Source organism: Trachypithecus francoisi, unplaced genomic scaffold (assembly GCF_009764315.1).
Source record: "Trachypithecus francoisi isolate TF-2019V2 unplaced genomic scaffold, Tfra_2.0 Lachesis_group5, whole genome shotgun sequence".
Taxonomy (NCBI): domain Eukaryota; kingdom Metazoa; phylum Chordata; class Mammalia; order Primates; family Cercopithecidae; genus Trachypithecus; species Trachypithecus francoisi.
In genome coordinates this window covers 31388654-31411124 of record NW_022681470.1, presented here as the reverse complement: position 1 = coordinate 31411124, position 22471 = coordinate 31388654, and the positions used below count along the sequence as shown (strand labels likewise).

The following is a 22471-nucleotide window of genomic DNA, read 5'->3' as shown; positions in this document are numbered from 1 at the left end:
AGAGGCGGGCGGATCACGAGGTCAGGAGATCGAGACCATTCTGGCTAACATGGTGAAACCCAGTCTCTACTAAAAATACAAAAAAATTAGCCAGGTCTGGTGGCGGGTGCCTGTAGTCCCAGCTACTCGGGAAGCTGAGGCAGGAGAATGGCATGAATCCGGAGGCACAGTTTGCAGTGAGCCGAGATGGCACCACTGTACTCCAGCCTGGGCGACCAAGCGAGACTCCGTCTCAAAAAAAAAAAAAAAAAAAAAAAGAACTCATCAACTCCTAAACTTTTTCCTTCATTCAATCTCAAATACAACATTCATCCAGCCACCAAAGCCAGGAAACTAGATATGTCACCTCTGACTGCTCCTTTGCCAGTCCATCCACAAACCTAACAATTTTGCTCCCTGAATGTTTCTTAATTCTGCTTTTCTCTGGGCTCTCAACATCTCTCGTTTAAATTGACATTTACTTTTCCTTTTTATTATTATTATTTTTTTGAGACAGAGTCTCCTTCTGTTGCCCAAGTTGGACTGCAGTGATGCAATCAAGACTCACTGCAGCCTTGACCTCCCAGGCTCAAGTGATCTTCCCACTTCAGCCTCCCAGGTAGCTCAACACCACTACGGGTGCTCACCACGACTATGGGTGCTCACCACCATGCCCAGATACCTTTTGTGTGTGTGTAGTAGAGATGGTGTCTCATTATATTGCCTAGGCTGGTTTCAAATTCCTGGGCTCAGGTGATCCTCCTGCCTCAACCTCCCAAAGTTGTGAGATTACAGGTGTGAGCCACTATGCCTGGCCACATTGATATTTTCTACCTGGTCTCTCTGCTGCTGTCTGTTTCCTTTAATTCTGCCCTTTACACAGGTATGAAAATAATTTATCTAAAATGATCATATGACTGTATTATTCCCTTGCTCCCAAGTGATCAATGGTTCCTCATTAGCTCTAGAATAAAGTCTGCATTTTTGACATATTACAAAGTCTTCACAATTTCCCATCTTACTATTTTTACATCATACCACTCCCTGTGTACAATTGCTATAGTAAACTGTAATTTCATATTGTTTCCTTTGTATACTGTGCCCTATCATATTTCCATACATTTTCTCATATTGTGACTTTTGTCAATAATTCTTTTCCCTTCCCTTTCCCCTCTCACCTTCTCCAACCTCATTTATGTCTTGACAAAGCTGCCACCTCCTCCAGAAAGTCTTTTCTGAAAGTTCTGGCAGAGCTTGGTTGGGTAATTCTCTTCTCTATTCTCTTAACCTGTGTATCACTTTCCCTTAGCATACTGTAAGTTATTTAATGAGTATGTATTATTTTTGTCATCAGAAAAATAAAGACACATAAAAGAGAATAAAAATTATAAGTGCATGTCTACATTATCTGTACCCCATCTTGGACTATGAAGCCTTTGAGAACACAGATTATAAATGATTCATCTTTATAACCCTACTTCATAGCCCAGTACCTGACAATTGATGCTCAATAAATGATCTGTCAAATGAAGGTAACTGACAGGAAAGAAGATATATAAAAATACATCACAGAAATGATAAACGACTTCTTTGTCACAGTACAGTGGGTCTTAATGGTCCAGGTCCTGATATTTGGGCAGTTACACCGACTTTTTTAATTCCAGAGAATTCTAGTTAAAAATAACTCCAAATAAGCAATTTATCCTTTTCTAGCCAACAAAACTAATTCCATTATGTCCTATTTTTGACATAATATCTCTTATTTTATCACCTAATGTACATTTTTAAAAAGATATGCCATATGTAATCTCCATCAGGTAAATGGGAAATAAGAAGGAAGAACAAAGGCAGTAGAAAGTAAAATAAACTTGGCAGCACTGTGCTATTTATCACATAGACCGTTACTTACATGCAGCAGTAATACAGCAGCAAGAAAAGACTGCCCTTGACAGTAACCAATGTCTTCATCATACACAGAGTAAGCCTAGAGAAAAGATGAAAAGAAAGAAATATCATAAATAGTCACAGATTTTAACTTAAATGTTAGCTCATATCAGGCTCCTGCTTGTTCCTGTCCCTGGGCTGTCCACCACAATTCCACTAGTCTTTCAAACTTGAATGTGTGTATCACTAGCACAGTGAGATCCCGAAAGAGGCTGTGTATTTCCTAAAGCAGCTCTATGTCTCTTTATTCCAGGTTAATCTTTAAAATTTTGAAATAAAGAGATGCTCAGGGGACCTAAGTTAATTTTAAAAGATCCATTATGGTTTGAGGTCAGCTGTATGAGACCACAGGAGGCAGAGGCAAAGGGTGGGAGAGAGTAAGAAGATTCTAAGGTTGAAGTGTGAGTTCAAATGCACTAAAGGGGAAATTTTGATATTTCTGAGACTGTAGTGCAGATTTGCTATTCTGACAACCCCACGCCAAAAAAAAAAAAAAAAAAAAATCCCTTTAGAACTTCCAAAATTTCTCAAAGACCTTTTAAACTATCCTGCCATTTTTCATGAAGGCTGAAGAGTAAAAATGTTTCCTCCAATCTATACCACCGGGGCAAACCAGAAATATTTCGCATTGCCCCGTGCTTTTTGCAAAATGGCTAAGGGCCTCATGCTACATATATACCTGCTATTTCAGGTGCTTTGGCTATTCCACAGCTTTAACGTCATCTGGAATACAGCCAAAGAGGCCAATTTATAAGAAATACAGCATTCCTTGGGAAGTAGGTATCATATCATTCAACTTAACATTCTCTCTTAGTTTTCAGAGGAAACAAAATAAGGCTGTATGCTTAGTGTATACTAATTAGTACTACAAACATCTAGGATTCTCTAATGCAAAAAAAAAAAAGACATTAGTTTTTGAGAGGCTGAATCAGTTACAGTAGGTAGAGTGTGCAGATCAAAGGGCAAAGAATAGGCATTAGAAAGCTTTTTCTGCAAAAGTTCAGAAAGTAAATATTGTAGACTTTGAGGGAACACTTACAGTACTGGTTGCTTTTTTTTTCTTAAGGGATAGGACTTTTTTTTTTAAACAACTTTTTAAAATGTAAAACCATTCTTACATTGGGGCAGTACAAAAATAGGCTTCACGGTCTAGTCACTGAACCCTGAATTAGATTTTTAAAATTTAGATGTTGCGATATGTGTGTGTGCATGTATATATTTTATATATATATAAATATGTATATATATTTTATACACACACACATATATATATTTTTGAGACTGAGTTTTATCATTTTTACATTGTACATTGGAGTTGTACAGATTTGTACAGCAGGTTGGAGTGCAACGGCATGATCTCGGCTCACTGCAACCTCTGCCTCCCAAGTTCAAGCAATTTTCCTGCCTCAGTATATACACACACACACATATATATATATATATATATATTTTTTGAGACTGAGTTTTATCACCTAATGTACATTTTTACATTGTACATTGGAGTTGTACAGTTGTACAGTAGGTTGGAGTACAATGGCATGATCTCGGCTCACTGCAACCTCTGCCTCCCAGGTTCAAGCAATTTTCCTGCCTCAGCCTCCTGAGTAGCTGCAATTACAAGGGCCCACCACCACACCCAGCTAATTTTCATATTTTTAGTAGAGAATGGGTTTCACCATCTTGGCCAGGCTGGTCTTGAACTCCTGACCTCAGGTGTTCCTCTCACCTCAGCCTCCCAAAGTGCAGGGAATACAGGCATAATAATCCACCATGCCCAGCCTGCCAAATGTATTTTTAAAAGACTCTCAAAGAGTCCAGGATGTGTATCTCATCCCATGTATTCCATCTATGTGTTGTACTTCATTTTAGTGAGGAGATTTCCATTTAATTTGCCTTATAGAATGTATTTTTATTTTGTCAGTATAAAAATTGTCTCTGTCTAGGACAAGGCTTATCAAAGATAACTAGGAAGGCTTCACTTATGGAGGGTAAGTGTAGTATTCCCCATATGCCAAAGTTGTCAGAGCACAGAGTCTGGAACTCCCTTTTACTAAAAAATATAAACTGTATTGATGTATAGCTTATATTCAGTGAAAGGCACACATTTTAATTGTACAGTTTCTTGAGCTGGGGCATTTATGTAGCCCTGCCATTATAAATATTTCCATCACTCCAGAATGTTCCCCCATGCCTCTCTTTAATAAACACCTCCACTCCAGGCAACCACAGATCTGAATTTTATCATAATATATTAGTTTTGCATTTTTAAAATGCATTTTTAAAAATTTCATATAAATGGAATCCTACAATAATGTACTCATATGTATGCTTTTGTGTCTAGCTTCTTTTACTCAGCATAACATTCCTGAGATTGTTTCATGTTGTGTGCGTCGGCAGTTCACTCCTTTTCATTGGTGAGTAGCATGAATATATACTGTATGAATATACCACAATCTGTTTATTCATTCCTCTGTTTCCAGCTTTCGGCTAGTATGAATAGGGCTGTAAATATATACGTGGTATTTGTGGATACAGATTTTCATTTTCCTTGAATAAATACCTAGGAATGGAGGTTCCAACTTCAAATGTTAAGGGTAAGTTTATCTTTATAAGAAATTGCGAAATTGTTTCCCTAAGTGGTTATACAATTATTACACCCCTAGCAGCAACATATGAGAGTACCCCTTGCTTCACTTCCTTGTCAGTACTTGATACTGTCAGTCTTCTTCCTTTTAATTAATTCCTATAGTTTTGACTTTCATTTCCCTGGTAGCTAATGATATAGAAAATGTTTTCATGTACCTTTAGACAACTGATACATATTATTTTGTGATTGTTCAATTTCCTGCCCAATTATGTGTTGTTGGTTTTTGTTTTTTGGTTTTTTTGGAGGCAGGGTCTGACTCTGACACCCAGGCTGGAGTGCAGTGGCATGATCACCACAACCTCCACCTGCCAGGCTCAAGGGATCGACCTACCTCAGCCTCCTGAGTAGCTGGGACTACAGGCTGCCCCACCACACCCAGCTACATTTTTTTCTGTATTTAGTAGAGATGGGGTTTTGCCATGTTGCCCAGGTCTGGAGCTCCTGGGCTCAAGTGATCCACCCACCTCAGCCTTCTAAAGTGCTGGGATTACAGCCTGCCCAATCGTTTGAGTTGTTCATCTCATTATTGTTGATTCATAGTTCTTCATTCTGTATATGTTCTGTATACAACTCTGTCTGAGTTCATTCTGGATGCTATAACCAGAATACCACAGACTAGGTAGCTTATAAACAAAAGAAGTTTGTTTCTCATAGTTTTGGAGGCTACAAAATCCAAGATCAAGGCACCAACCAATCCAGTCTGATGAGGGTCAGTTTCCTGGTTCACAGAAATGGTACCTTTTCATTGTCTCCTCACATGGTGGAAGGGGCAAACAAGCTCCTTCCGGCCTCTTTTATTTATTTATTTTTTTATTTATTTATTTATTTTTTTTTGTTGAGACGGAGTCTCGCTCTGTCGCCCAGGCTGGAGTGCAGTGGCCGGATCTCAGCTCACTGCAAGCTCCGCCTCCCGGGTTTACGCCATTCTCCTGCCTCAGCCTCCCGAGAAGCTGGGACTACAGGCGCCCGCCACCTCGCCCGGCTAGTTTTTTTTTTTTTTGTATTTTTAGTAGAGACGGGGTTTCACTGTGTTCGCCAGGATGGTCTCGATCTCCTGACCTCGTGATCCGCCCGTCTCGGCCTCCCAAAGTGCTGGCCTCTTTTATTAAGGCATTAATCCCATTCCTGAGGGTTCTGCCATCATGATGCAATCACCTATCAAAGGCTCCATCTCTTTTTTTTTTTTTTTTTTTGAGAAGGAGTCTCACTCTGTCGCCAGGCTGGAGTGCAGTGGCATGATCTCGGCTCACTGCAACCTCCACCTCCCAGGTTCAAGTGATTCTTCTGCCTCAGCCTCCCAGGTAGCTGGGACTACAGGCATGTGCCACCACGCCCAGCTAATTTTTTGTATTTTTAGTAGAGACGGGGTTTCACCATGTTGGCCAGGATGGTCTCCATCTCTTGATGGCGTGATCCACCCACCTCCGCCTCCCAAAGCGCTGGGATTACAGGCGTGAGCCACCGTACCCGGCAGCTCCATCTCTTAATAGTATCACTTTGGCAGTTAGGATTTCAACATACGAATTTTGAGGGGACATAAACAATGGGACCATTGCCAAGTCCACTGTCAGATATACATATTACGAATATGTTTTCCCAGTCTATGGCTTGCATTTTCATTTTCTTAATGCTGTCTTTCAAAGAGCAGGTTTCAATTTTGACAAAGTTCAATTAATAGTTTTTGTCATTTATGGTTCATATTTGTGTTTGTACATGCCCTGTTTCTGTGTCATGAATATTTTTTCCTATGTTTTCTTTAGAGTTTTTTTTTTTTTTTTTTTTTTTGGTGTTTACATTTAGGTCTATAATCCACTTTGAAATAAGTTTTAAAAACTGGGTAAGTCTATGTTCTACAACTTACAACTTTTGCAAAGCAGTTTATTCTAGATTCCTTGCATTTCCATATACATATAGGAAATAATTTATTGTCTTCCTAGGAATGCCTACCATGATTTTGACTGGGATTGTGTTGAATCTATAAGTAAATTTGGAGAATGATATCTTCACAACATAGAGTCTAACAGTCATGAACCTGGTAAATCTATCTCCATTTATTATTTCTTAGGATTTTCTACATGCATAACCATGTTGTTTGTGAATGTTAGTTTTACTTCCTCTGGCCATATGCCTTCTTTTCTTGCCCCACTGCACGGACTCCAGTACTATATTACAGTGCATGCCAATACAATGATGAATATAAGTGCTGAAAGAGGAAGGACATCTTTGTCTTCTTCCAGATGCTAGGAGTCAAACATTGTCTTTCACCATGAAGTATAATGTTAGCTACAGATTTTCCATAGACATCCTTCATTAGGTTTAGAAGTTTCTCTCTATTCTTACTTTGCTGAGCATGTTTTATCTTCTGTGGGGACTGAATTTATAAAATGCCTTTCATGCATCTATTACAACTGAGAGACGGGACTAGCTGGATTTCCTAGGCCGACTAAGAATCCCAAAGTCTAGCTGGGAAGGTGACTGCATCCACCTTTAAACACGGGGCTTGCAACTGAGCTCACATCCGTACGCCAGACCAATCAGGTAGTAAAGAGAGCTCACTAAAATGCTACTTAGGCAAAAACAGGAGGTAAAGAAATAGCCAATCATCTATCGCCTGAGAGCACAGTGGGAGGGACAATGATCAGGATATAAACCCAGGCATTCCAGCAGGCAGTGGAAACCCCCTTGGGGTCCCCTCCCATTTTATGGGAGCTCTGTTTTCACTCTATTAAATCTTGGAACTGCACACTCTTCTGGTTCGTGTTTGTAATGGCTCAAGCTGAACTTTCGCTCACTGTCCACCACTGCAGTTTGCCACCGCTGCACACTGGCTGCTGACTTCCATCCCCCCGGATCAGGCAGGGTGTCTACTATGCTCCTGATCCAGTGAGGCTGTGTCCATTGCCACTCCCAGTTGGGCTACAGGCTCACCATTGTTCCTGCGCAGGCTAAGTGCCCAAGGTTCGTCCTAATCAAGCTGTATTTAATAGAGCTATAACACTCACCACATGGCCCAAGATTCCATTTCTTGGAATCTGTGAGGCCAAGAACCCCAGGTCAGAGAACCAGAGGCTTGCCGCCATCTTGGAAGCAGCCTGCCACCATCTTGGGAACTCTAAGAACAAAGACCCCCAGTAACACAATGATCATATTACTTTCTCCTTTATTCTGTTAATGTGGTAAAATACATTGATTTTCAAATGCTGGACCAACCTTGTCTAACTGGGTCAAGAGTTATTATCCTTTATATTACTGGATTAAGTTTGTTATTCTTTTTGTTTTGTTTTGTTTTGTGGGGTTTTTTGGAGACTATTTTATGAGGAATATTGGTCTGTAACTTTTTCGGTAATGCCTGACACATTTTGGTATAGGGTTATGCTGGCCTTATAAAACAAGTGTGTCAGTGTTCTCTCTCACTCTGCTTCTGAAAGAGTTTTGTGTAAGACTGGTATTAATTCTTCTTTAACCATCTGGGCCTAGAGTTTTCTCCTTGGAAAGGTTTTTATTATGAATTAAATTTCTTTAATGGAAATAGAGCTATCCATATTTTCATTTTCTTTTTGTTTCAATTTAAATAACTTGTGTTTTTCAAAAAATGTATCTAAATTGTTAAGGTTACTGACATAAATTTGTTCATAAAAGTCCCTAATTGACTTTTTAATATCCGTCTCAAAAAAGAAAAAAAAAAAGAAAAAGAAAATCAATGAAATGAGTTGTTCATTTGAAAACATAAAATAAACAGCTAGACTAAGAAAAAGTGAGAGAAGACTGAAAATCAGAGATAAAAAAGGAGACATTATAACTGATACTACAGAAATTAAAGAATCATAAGAAATTATTGTGAACAATTATATGCCAACGAATTAGATAACTTAGAATGGATAAATCTGTGTACATATAAAACTGATCAAGGATGAATTATAAAGAAATAGATGAGTAAGGAGACTGAATCAGTAATAAAAAGTCTCCTATCAACAAAAAGCCAGATAGTTAAAAAACTACCAAATATTTAAAAATATAGCTGAATTCTACCAAATATTTAAATTACTAACACCAATTTTCTCAAACTCTTCCAAATAATTGAAGAGGAGGAATAATTTCCAAACTCATTCTGCTAGACCAGCATTACTCTGATACCAAAACCAGACAAAGGTACAACAACAAAAAAAAGAAAACTACAGGCCAATATCTATGATAAACATACAAGCAAATATTCTCAACAAAATACTAATTAGCCAAATAGAATACCACATCAAAAAGATCACCCACCATGATCAAGTAATTAAACCCAGGGATGCAAGGATGATTCGCTATATGTAAATCAATAAATGTGATACATCACATAAGAAGAAGAAATGATAAAAGTCATTTCAATAAATGCAGAAAAATCATTTGACAAAATTCAGCATCACTCCATGATTTAAAACTCTCAAAATTAGATATAAAAGAAATGTACCTCAAAAAGGTAATGGCCATATATGACAACCCATAGCTAACATTATGCGGAATGAGGAAAAGCTGAACTGGAACAAGATATGGATGTCCATTCTCACTTCTATTCAACACAGTACTGGAAGTCTTAGCCAGAGAAATTTGGCAAAAGAAAGAAATAAAAGGCATCCAAATTGGAAAGGAAGAAACTGAATTGTCCCTGTCTGCAGATGACATGATTTTACATATAGAAAACCCTGAAGACTGTACCAAAAAACTTAGAACTAATAAATGAATTTGGTAAAGCTGCAGAATATAAAATCGACTTATAAAAGTGTCTTAGTAGCATTTCTGTGCACTAACAGTGAACTGTTGGAAAAAAGAATCAAGAAAACAATTCCATTTAAAATATCTACAGGTTTATATCTGAAAGACAGGCCATAACAAATGCTGGCAAAAATGTGGAGAAAAGGGTACCTTTATACACTGTTGATGGAAATGTAAATTAGTATAACCCCTATGGAGAACAGTTTGGAGGCTCCTCAAAACACTAAAAATGGAACTACCATATGATCCAGCAATCCCATTGCTAGGTATAATCAAAAGAAAGGAAATGAGTATACTGAAGAGATATCTCTTCATTCCCATGTTTATTATAGCACTGTTTATATTAGCCAAGACTTGGAAGCAATGTAGAGTCCATCATCAGATGAATGGATAAAGAATATGTGGTACATATAAACAACAGAGTGCTATTCAGCCTTAAAAAATAATATCCTACCAATTGCAACAACACGGATGGCACTGGAGATCTTTACGTTAAGTGAAATAAGCCAGGCACAGAAAAACAAACATCACATTTTCTCAATTATTTGTGATATCTAAAAATCAAAACAACTGAATTCACAGACATACAGAATAGAAGGATGGTTACCAGAGGCTGAGAAGGGTAGTTGTTGGGAGAATGCAGGGAAAAGGTGGGGATGATTAATCAGAAAAAAAGAAGAAAGAATGAGTAAGACCTACTATTTGATAGCATAACAGGGTGACTATAGTTAATAATAACGTTATTGTACATTTAAAAATAACTAAAAGGGTGTAATTGGATTGTTTATAACACAAAGTATAAATGCTTCTGAGCATGAATACTCCATTCTCCATGATGTGATTATTTCACATTGTGTGCCCATATCAAAACATCTCATGTATCCCATGAATATATATACCCACTATGTACCCACAAAATTTAAAAATAAAAAATTAAAAATGAAATAGCTATAAAAACATTTAGGAATAAATTTAACCAAGGAAGTGAAAGATATGTATACTAAAAACTGTAATATATTGATGAGATAAATTGAAGAAACAAATAAATGGAAAGATATCCCATGTTCATGGACTGGAAAAATTAATACTGTTAAAATGCCCATACAGTCCAAAGTGACCTATGTATTCAATAGAATCCCCATAAAAATGCCAATGACATTCTTTACAAAAACAGAAAAATAAAACTTTAAGATTTATATTGAACCACAAAAGACCTTGACTAGCCAAAACAATCTTGAGCAAAAAGAACAAAGCTGAAGGTATCACATGACTTGGCTTCAAACTATACAACAAAGCTATAGTAACCTAAACAGCATGGGACTGAGATAAAAACAGAAAGCTAGACCCAAGAAACAGAATAGAGAGCCTAGAAATAAATTCACACATTTACAGCCAACTGATTTTCAACAGAGGTACTAAGAACATACAATGTGGAAAAAACAGTCTCTTCCATATATGGTTCTGAGAAGACTGCATATGCAAAAGTAGAATAATAGAGTTAGACCCTTATCTCTCACCATTTGCAAAAATAAACTCTAAATCGATTAAAGATATTAAGACTTGAAACTATGAAACTACTAGAAGAAAATAAAGAGAAAACGCTCAAGGACAGTGGTCTGAGCAATGATTTTTTGGATATGACTTCAAAGGCATAGACAACAAAAGTAAAAATAGAAAAAAGGGATTGCATCAAACTAAAAAGCTTCTGCATAGCAAAGAAAACAACCAACAGAGTGAAGAGACAACCTACAGAATGGGAGAAATTATTTGCAAACTATACATCTGATATGATTTGGCTGTGTCCCCACCTAAAATCTCATTTTGAATTGCAATCCCCAAAATCCCCACGTGCCAAGGGAGAGACCAGGTGAAGGTAACTGAATCAGGGGAGTGGTTTCCTCCATGCTGTTCTCATGATAGTCAGTGAGTTCTCATGAGATCTGATAGTTTTATAAGTGTTTTGTAGTTCCTCCTGCATTCGTTCTCCTTCTTGCCACCCTGTGAAGAAGGAGCCTTGCTTGCCCTTTGCCTTCCACCATGACTGTAAATTTCCTGAGACCTCCCTCCCATGCTGCACTATGAGTCAATTAAACCTCTTTCCTTTATAAATTACCCAGTCTCAGGCAGTTCTTTTTAGCAGTGTGAAAACAAACTAATAAAACATCTGATGAGGGGTTAATAATGAAAATTATATGAGGAACTCAAACAACTGAATAGCAAGAAAACAAACAACCCAATTTAAAATAAGCAAAAGACGTGAATAGACATGCCTTAAAAGAAGACATACAAATGGCCAACAGGAATATGAAAAAATGCTCAGTATCACTAATTGTCCTGGAAATGCAAATCAAAACCGCAATGAGATATCACCTAACTCCTTTTAGAATGGCTATCAAAAGACAAAAGATAACTTTTGGCAAGGATGTGGAGAAAAAGAAACCCTTGCACATTGTTGGTGGGAACGTAAATTAGTAAAACCATTATTCAAAACAGTATGAATGTTCTTCAAAAAATTAAAATTCGAACTACCATATGATCCAACAATCTCACTACTGGGTATATATACAAAAGAAATTAAATCAATATATTAAAGAGAGATCTGCACTCCCATGTTTATTACAGCACTATTCACAATAGCCAAGATACAGAACCAACCTAAGAGTCTTATCAGCAGATCAATGGATAAAGAAAATGTGATATATATACACACACACAATGGAATACTAAGCCACAAAAAAGACAATCCTGTCATTTTCAACAACATGGATGAAACTAAAAGATACTACATTAAGTGAAGTATGCCAGGCACAGAAAAACAAATACCACATGATCTTACTCATATGCAGACTCTAAAAAAAGGCTGACCTCATTGAATTAGAAAGTAGAATGGCGGTCACCAGAGGCTGTGGTGGTCAGGAGGAAGGGGGTGTTGAGGAGATGTTGGTCAAAGGATACATAATTATAGTTAGATAGGTGGAGTAAGTTTAACAGGTCTACTGTACAGCATGATGCTTACAATTAATGGCAATATAGTATATTCTTACAAAATGCTAATTCTAGAATCTAGGTGGCAGGTTTTTGGATGTTTACCTTGTAATTCTTTCAATTTTTCTGTATATTGGAAATTTTTCATAATTACAGTTTTGGGGAAAAAAATTCTTTGGTTGTACCCAGTCCCTCTTCCTGCTCTGGACTGCAGACTACTTTTCTGGCTGTGCTCCCAAAAGTAATTTATACCTTCATTCAGCAAGTGAGTATTTACTGAGCACCTACTGTATATCAAAAACTGTGCTTAGTAAGGCATATACAAAGTTGAAAAGACACAGTCCATGCTCCTAGCATTTAGCCCTCTGGAGGAGGTCAACATGTACAATGAAATAGTGCACAGTGAGAGAAGTGCTGACAGTATATGGAAGCTCAGAGAGAGAGAGTAAATAACCAGGTCATAGCACAGGGAACAGAGTTAAAGGCAAGGAAAGCATCACAGACAAGGTGACGTTGTCTTAATTTCAAAGAAGATGGCATGACCAGAAGTGTTACAAACTTGACCCCATGTTTTTGAAGGAAGACTATAGAAATTATTCAGGCATGCTGCAGAAAAAAGGGCATGTACAAAGGCATGAAAGAGCTTGACATATTTGTTATGTGCCAGATGGAATGCTAAGTTATTTTCAATGTTTTCATTTAATCTCACAAGTCCTGTGAGATACAAATAGGTTTACGGAAGGTGCCTAACTTGGGCAAGGTCATATAGCTAGTAAATGGTAGAATCAGCATTTGAACCCAATTCTGTTCCAACACAAAGCCCATACCCTTATTACCTTCATTATATCACTTACATTCTCTCTGTGCTGAATTACGCTTCTTAGATATTTGTGTTCGTGTCCATGGAAGATGGGGGGTACCTATGTTCTGATTTGCCTTGGGTTTCAACAGAGATGGAGGATAGAATTACCTATCCTCAAAAGGAAAAAGTAACAAACTGATCAAGGGAGGCTTAATCCTGTCTTCTGGGCTTAGAAAGGAGGACTTTTAATTTCGTTATGTAACATATTAATTATCATGCTGACCACAGGATAAAACTTAGGAAACATAGAGAGTTGATAAGGCTTAATATTTCTGGTGCTAACATTTATACATAATGTAAGTGCTCCTTAATAAAATAAATATGGAAAATATTTGACTTTATTTTTTTTGCCTTGTAACTGTTATCCATTGATAAGAATGCTAACTTTGAAAATAAATTTTCGGCCGGGCGCGGTGGCTGAAGCCTGTAATCCCAGTACTTTGGGAGGTCGAGACGGGCAAATCACGAGGTCAGGAGATCGAGACCATCCTGGCTAAATGGTGAAAACCCGTCTCTACTAAAAAATACAAAAAACTAGCCGGGCGAGGTGGCGGGCGCCTGTAGTCCCAGCTACTCAGGAGGCTGAGGCAGGAGAATGGCCTAACCCGGAAGGCGGAGCTTGCAGTGAGCTGAGATCCGGCCACTGCACTCCAGCCTGGGCGAACAGAGTGAGACTCCATCTCAAAAAAAAAAAAAGAAAATAAATTTTCACAGGGCAGTAGGGCTTTCTTGGTTAACCCGAAACACACAATGACTACTACTGCTCTTGACTTACCTTAACATTATCATAGAAAGTTTTTAGTTTTCCAACTAGATTATACCTAAACATTTATCTACAAGTCTCTTTTCTCCAAAATGCTCCCTCACACACAAACCTTAACTGGGTTGCTACAAGAAATACAGAATGGTATTTCTCTTTTGTCCCAGGAATGGGCAACATGCAGTACTATTTGATAAGATAAGCACATTTATAGGTAAAAAAGAAAGCTCAGACTCACAGGAAGAATGAAAAGGGAAATCAAAAGATGTTCTCTAACAAGATAAAGAGGCTGCCATGTGAGAGTGCAAGAATGGGTCAAACTTCTAAAACATTCCCATTCAGCTTCTTGGTACTGCTAACATAAATGACGTATTTGCCAATTTACTTGCTATTGATAAACAGTGGCAAAGTTCATCAGTTTTAACTCTGACACCTATTTCTCCAATGTCTAATGTAAATACTGAACTGTCATGATTTTTTCAGTACAGATTGAATAGCAATGTTGAGAACAGACAATACTAACACAGACCTCCTTTTTTACTTTAACAGCAGCTTGATAAACCAATTTGCCATTTATTAGATAAACTGTTTCATCTATAACCTACAAAGAACTTCTGCCAACATGAGGCTAAAACACATAAATGAGCCTTTGGATTATCATTTTTGGCAGCAGTAGCCCTTAAATGAGTATGTCAGGGGAACAACCAAGTAAAAAATATGTGGAATAAATTTATTTACAAACTGAAAAGAAATCTGTTCTCACATAAGCTGGGAGACACAAAGAGATACCAAGGAAAGCCTAATTTTAAGTAATCCCACAATCAGCTGAATAAAAAGAGGTCATAGAGTGACAAAAGTCATAAGACACTAGTTGTTTAAACGAAATTACAGAAACATTTAAAGAAAGATTATGCAATATAGTATGTAAGAATTCAAGCAGCTTTCAAAGAATTCTTTGCATTAATTTCTCTACCTGTTAAATAACTAACATTTATTTATTAGTTACTACTACTCTACTGTTCCATTTATTTACATATATTAATTTATTTCATCATTGTAGCATCCCTCTGGGAGTAAGTACTCTTATTATCCTCAGTTTTATAGATAAAGAAGCTAAGGCCAGGCACAGTGGCTCACACCAGTAATCCCAGCACTTTGGGAGGCCAAGGTAGGCGGATCACCTGAGGTCAGGAGTTCACGACCAGCCTGGCCAAACTATGGCCAATATGGTAAAATTCCGTCTCCACTAAAAACACAAAAATTAGCTAGGCACAGTGGTGCATGCCTGTAATCCCAGCTACTCGGGAGGCTGAGGCAGGAGAATTGCTTGAACCCAGGAGGTGGAGGTTACGGTGAGCTGAGATCAGGCCACCCCACTCCAGCATGGGCAACAGAGCAAGAGGAAAGAGGCGAGGTGAGGCGGGGCGGGGCTGGGCAAGGTGAGGTGAGGTGAGGTGAGGTGAGGCAAGGCGGACAAGAAAGGAAAAGAAAAGAAAAGAAAGAAAGGAAAGCAAAAGAAAAGGAGGGAAGGGAAGGGAGGGGAGGGGAGGGAAGAGGAGGGGAGGGGAGGGGAGGGGAGGGGAGGGGAAGGGAAGGGAAGGGAAGGGAAGGGAAGGGAAGGGAAGGGAAGGGAAGGGAAGGGAAACTAAGGCACTAAAAAATTAAATAATTTATTCAAGGTAGGTTAAATAATTTGTTCCAGTTAGAATGCAGCAGAGCTAGAATTCAAACTCTGGCAGTCCAGCTCCAGAGCCCAGGTACTTAGCCACTGTCACTATTTGGTCTCTGGATCTCATGACATTCAAGTGAACGACCATAAAACCTAACTATAAAATGTCCATTTTTCTTTTTAATGTGTGTTTCATAACTATTCATAAACCAACCAGAAAAATGACTTTAGTTGAAGAATGTAGAGAAATAGGGCAGTGGCTCACGCCTGTAATCCCAGCACTTTGGGAGACCGAGGCGGGCGGATCACCTGAGGTCGGGAGTTCGAGACCAGCCTGACCAACATAGAGAAACTCCATCTCTACTAAAAATACAAAACTAGCCGGGTGTGGTGGTGCATCCCTGTAATCCCCGCTACTTGGGAGGCTGACGCAGGAGAAATGCTTGAACCTGGGACCCCGAGGTTGCAGTGAGCTGAGATCGCACCACTGCACTCCAACCTGGGCAACAAGAGTGAAACTCCATCTCAAAAAAACAGAAAAGAAAAGAAAAGAAATAACCATAATCACAAAATTCACTAGGGTGGTTTACTCTGGTAGGGAAAGACTGGATATAAGAGGAGCACCTCGAAGGTATTAAAAAATATTGGTGGCTGGGCACGGTGCCTCAAGCCTGTAATCCCAGCACTTTGGGAGGCCGAGGCGGGCGGATCACGAGGTCAGGAGATCAAGACTATCCTGGCTAACACGGTGAAACCCCGTCTCTACTAAAAATACAAGAAATTAGCTGGCCATGGTGGCGGGCGCCTGTAGTCCCAGCTACTTGGGAGGCTGAGGCAGGAGAATGGCGTGAACCCGGGGGACAGAGCTTGCAGTGAGCCGACATCACGCCACTGCACTCCAGCCTGGGGCACAGAGCAAGACTCCGTTTCAAAAAAAAAAAAAAAAAAAATTGGTAATATTTCCTAAGTTGTAAGTTCAAGGATGTTACTTCTGCTACTTTTTCAAATAATACATTATTTTTATTCATTTGAATGAATATTACACCATTTTAAAAATTACTCATTAGTAATTATCCATTCAATGGTTTGTGTTAAGATTTCAATTTGGGTGATTTTCTCCAGAATATAAATATATTGAAGACACATCTCAAGGCTTCACTGGAGGTTAATGTAAGATTCAAATAGTGAAGTAGATAATAAATGACAACTCTTCTTCTTGGGGATAATTGTACAAATTATACAAATTGTACAAACTGTATACAAATATATACAGTTAATTCTCATTGTTCTTAATAGTTATGTTCTATAAAGGTACCCCAACACTGATTATAAACAAATACTGAATTACTATCCCTAGGGGATAATAGAGGGTTGGGCTCCTGAGAACTTCTGGTCACAACATTTTCAGCAACCAATCAATACACAAAGTTGTTTTAAGGGTATATCTGTTTAAAGATACCTTATTTAATATATATTGTTGATTCATTAGCATTGAACTCATGGCCAACATTACTGTAATTCATGCCTCAATGAAGCTTATGCAATGTGTATTTTCTTTGCAAGGCACATCACAGCCTCTGAGTCCCTAGAAACAGGAGACAGCATTTCAGCACTGTACCTAGGGATCGTTTCAAACAGAAAAATCACCAAGAAGCAGAGAAATGCAAAAAACATGGCGATAAGTATATTGCAGGAGAATACTTGTTTACAGTATGAGAAATGAAATAAGAAGACAGAACTCTTATTCCACCTGAACTTGAAATGTGTATATCAGGTGACTCAAATTTTTTGACACTGCATATTCATGTATCAGTGAATAACCATAAAAGTATTGAGAGCATTGACTTTGTGGTTACAAATAAATTTAAGCAAGTAGGTGAATTGGCAAATGTGGAATCTGTAAATAATGAGGATCAACTACGTGTGTGTGTATGTGAGTACATATACATATATGCATGGGCATTCCCTTTCCTTAATGACAGGAATACATTCTGAGAAACGTGCCATTAGGCAATTTTGTTGTTGTGCGAACATCATAGAGAGTACTTACATAAATTTAGGTGATACAGCTTATTACACACGTAGGCTATATAGTATAGCCTATTGCTTCTGAGCTATAAATTTGTACAGCATGTTATGGTATATGCTATTTAGTCTTATGGACTGAATAGTAGGCAATTCTTTACTGGGTTGCTACAAGAAACCATGGATGTGCTATAGTTTTATACAACAGTATGATAATTATTTGAGTGTCTAAACATAGAAAAGGTACAGTAAAAATGTGGTATAAAAGATTTAAAATGGCACGCCTGTATAGGGCACTTACTGAGAACGTAGCTGGCAGGACTGGAAGTTGCTCTGGGTGAGTCAGTGAGTGAGAGATGGGTGAATGTGAAGGTCTAGAACATTACTGTACACTAATGTAGCCTTTATAAACACTGTACACTTAGGTTACAATAAATTTATTTTAAAAATATTTTTCTTCAATGACAAATTAATCTTAGCTTACTGTAACTTTATTTTATAACCTTTAATTTTTAAAACGTGTCAACTTTTGTACTTTGCTCAAAACTACATTGTACAGCTGTACAGAAATTCTTCACTATGTTCTTTATTTCCTTGTTTTATAATATTTTTCTACTTAAAATTTTTTCATTTATTTGTTTTTACTTTTTAAGCTGTTTTATTTAAAATGAAGACACAAACACCCACATTAGCCTAGGCCTATACAGGGTCAGAATCATCAATATCACCATCTTCCGCCTTCACATCTCGTCCCACTGAAGGTCTTCAGGGACAAAAATATGCAAGGAGATGTTATCTCCGGTGATAAAAATGCCTTCTTGGCTGGGCACAGTGGCTAATGACTGTAATACCAGCACTTTGGGAGCCGAGGCAGGCAGACCATTTGACATCAGGAGTTCGAGACCAGCCTGGCCAACATGGTGAAATCCCATCTCTACTAAAAATACGAAATAGCCAGGTGTGGTGGCAGGAGGCTGAGGCAAGAGAATCACTTGAGCCCGGGAGGTGGAGTTTTGCAGTGAGCTGAGATTGTGTCACTGCACTCCAGCCTGGGCGACGGAGCAAGACTCTGTCTCAAAAGAAAAAAAAAGAAAAAAAACCAGGCCAGGCGCGGTGGCTCACACCTGTAATCCGAGCATTTTGGGAGGCTAAGGCGGATGGATCACCTGAGGTTAGAAGTTCAAGACCAGCCTGACTAACATGGTGAAACCCCGTCTCTACTAGAAATACAAAAATTAGTTGGGCGTGGTGGTACACATCTATACTCCCAGCTACTTGGGAGGCTGAGGCAGGAGAATTGCATGAACCCAGGAGGCGGAGGTAGCAGTGAGCCAAGGTTGCGTCATTGCACACCAGCCTGTGCGACAGAGCCAGACTCCAACTCAAAAAAAAAAAAGCCTTCTTCTGGAAGCCTCCTGAAGGACCTACCTCAGGCTGTTTTATGGTTATCTTATAAGTAGAAGAAATACATCCTAAAATAACAATTAAAAAGCACAGTACAGTAAACACATAAACTAGTAATATAGTTGTTTACTGTCCATATCAAGTATTATTTACTGTACATAATTGTATATGCTATACTTTTATATACCTGGCAGCACAGTAGGTTTTATACCAGCATCAACATGAATAGGTGAGTAATGTGTTGTGCTATAATGTTATGATGCTATGATGTCACTGGGTGATAGGAGTTTGTCAGCTCCATTATAATCTTACGGGACCACCATTGTATATGCAGTCCATTGTTGACTGAAATGTTGTTAAGGGATGCATGATGGTATATCTTACTAGATATACACACACAGCCATATCCAGAACTAAATCAAAAGAGTTTATTGCTGCATTAGCCTACAAAAATCATAACAAAATATTTTTAATTAATAAAACCAAAATTGCTATTGATTATAATAATGAATTATTAGTTTTAGAAAGGCCCACAAGCACTGGAAAAATTAAGTCAGTAAAGTATTAACATAGGTATATTCCCAGACTACAATTTTACATTTAAAAATTTGGTTCTAAATAAATATTTTATTAAAACTTTTCAGTACCCAATATTCCTCATGTTCTTTTTTCCTCAAGCCTTTAGAATTATTATCAACTACACGTTTTCTTGCTCCTTTAGTGTTCAGTACAGGTAGTCCACAGTGATGAACAGATCATTTTCTAAAAGTTCTTTACCAGTTTTTCTTTGAAACTCAGCATGTATTTTCCCATAAAATCAATATGGTTATGAGGTTCTTAGATTAGTCTAGATCATAAAATTAGCCCCTAAATATACAGCCCAGAACAGTAACTAGTTGGCAGTACTTTAAAATCACTTTTTGTTAATAAATTTACGTAAAAGTTTTCTAACAGTAGCTCTGAATGCTAAACATCTCAAATTCCAGCGCTGCCACTTACTAGAATTACTTAACTTCCCTAAACTTTTATTTTTTTCTCTGAGGCAACACATATTTATTATCTATCATGTGGAAGGCTAGGGTAAACAATGAACAAAATGGACAAAAAATTGCTCTTATATAGCTTATTTTCTAGTGGAAGATGATAAACAATGGCCATAATAAACAAATAATGTATATAGTATCTTTGAAGGCAGTAAGTGCAATGGTGACAAAAGCAGAGAAAAGGGCTGAGGATTGCTGGGTTAAGAAGAGGTTCCAACTTAAAAGAGTGGTTAAAGCAGGCCATATTAAGAAAGTAACCCTTGAGCAAGGGATTTAGAGAGGTTAAAAAGCAAGCCATGTAGATCTCTTGGATAAGTGTTCTAGGCAGAGGGCACAGTCAGGGCAAGGGCTCTGAAGTGTGAGCAAGGCTGGCAGTGTGGCTGGGACAGAATGCATGATAGAGAGAATAGTCATACATGGAGTTTACAGCCTGGTAAATCACTGTAAGAATGCTGGCTTTTATACTAAACGAAAAAGAAACCCACTGGAAGCAAGGTGACCAGGTCGGAGATGTTAGTTTAGACCAGGGTAGTTACAGTGAAGTGGCGAGAAATAATCAGATTCTGGCTATATTTTGAAGGTGGAGTCGGTAAGATTTCCTAAAAAATTGGTTGTGTGGTGCTGGGCAAGGGAATCGTGTGCAACCTGTTGACCATTCCATGGTTGCAAATATGCCTTGGGCCTGGAATAGTTTCTTACATGAAGATCAGGAGCCCTCACAGCATACCTTTTTTAGGAATTTCTTTCCCTCTTCTGAGTTTGATTTACACTTCTTTGTTCTCCTTAAGTGTGTGTCATATGGCATTTGGCTTACCCCATTGCTATTTCTGTCCCTGGTGGACAGCGAACAAGGTCCTTCACTTGCAGCACAAGAGAGGTGTATACAGATCACTCCCTGCCACGGCTGTGAGACAAGATTCACTGACACTTACTACTGATGCTGTTGTTCTGTTTATTCTCTTTGTGAGTACAGTGTTGTTCCATCCGATGCCTCTGTGAGTCATGTTTTTCTTGGCAACCCTAACACCTGCAAACCGTGTTGTGGGTTAATATCCTGCGATTGCTCTTCTGGCGGTAGGCAACAGGTATGACCTAGTCAATATGTAGTGTAAGAGGAAGAAATTAGCATCAAGGATGATTCAATGTTTCTGGACCGAGCAATTCAAAGAATGGAGTTACTGTTAGCTGAGATGGAAAAAAAAAAGAACTACGGGTGAGCAGCTTTTGTGAGAAAGATCAAACATTCAGTTTTACATAGGCTGTATTTGAGATATCTGTTAGAGCTCTGGAGGAGAAATCAAATAGGCAACTGACTACATAAGTTTGAAGTACAAGGAATTGGTTGGGGTCAGATATATAAATTTGGAAGTTATCAATGAAGGCATGGTATTTAAAGCCATGGGACTGAATGAGGCTTCCAATGCAATAAGTGTAGATAGAAAAAAGATGTCTAAAGACTGAAATGAAGAAGCTGAGAAAAAGAGAAAGCAAGAGCAAAAGTGACTGCAAGACAAAAACAGAGTAGTAGAAGCCAAGTGAAGAAAGCACTTGAAGAACAAGGGAGTGATCCACAGTTCAGGATGGTACTGACAGGTCTGGAGGAAGAAGACTGATGTTTAATAATTAGAGTTATGATGTGGAATACATTTGTGTACTGACCACACCATTTTCAGAAAAGTGGTATAGGTGAAATCCTAACTGAAAAGGGTTTAATAAAAAGTAAGAAGAGAGGAATCAGTAACAGCAACTATAGATCAATCTTTTGAGGATTTTTTTTTTTTTTTTTTTTTGGTAAAGTAAAGCAGGTATCTTCATCTGTAACACACAGGTAAAAATAGAAACCACCATACAAACTTAAGGATTAAACACAATGCCTAGCACATAGGGATGTGCTGACTAAATGGCAATACTGACTGGCTGATGTCAAGGAAAATTACTATGTCTTTCTTTCAAATAACCCATTTGATTTATCATCAGGGATAAATATGGAGCTGCCTGGATAGGGTCTTAATCATTGTTAAAATTCTTATGGATTCTTAGATTCACTGCCTTCTTGAAAATAATCACTTTTTTTTTTTTTGTAGGTGCCTAAAACAAAAATCAATTTGTTTACCAGTTTCTTGTACCTTCCTTCCATTCTTGAAGCCAGACATACCAATTTAGGTCTAATACATCTTTGCAAACTCTCATAAGTAAAACTCATGAAGAAAGAACAGAAAGGGTAATACAATTCATCTTTAAAAAGTAATTAAGCTTCCTGTTCCCTTCCTGAAACCATTAGGCAGAGCAAGATAGAACATTCACACAGGAGTGGCCTAGTGTGGAGTGTCAGACCCTAAAAAGAATGACAAACCCACCCAGGTGGGGACGTGGGTGGCCAAAAATGGAGAATCAATGT

At 38.2% G+C, this 22471-nt stretch overlaps 1 protein-coding gene across 1 annotated transcript in view; it reads right to left on the bottom strand.

Moving 5' to 3' along the window:
- Positions 1-22471, bottom strand: part of RABGAP1L (RAB GTPase activating protein 1 like) — a 799508-nt gene that overhangs the window by 320843 nt on the left and 456194 nt on the right. The window contains 1 exon segment of the mRNA XM_033198684.1: positions 1889-1963. Within this exon segment, the coding sequence (XP_033054575.1) occupies positions 1889-1963 (75 nt within the window).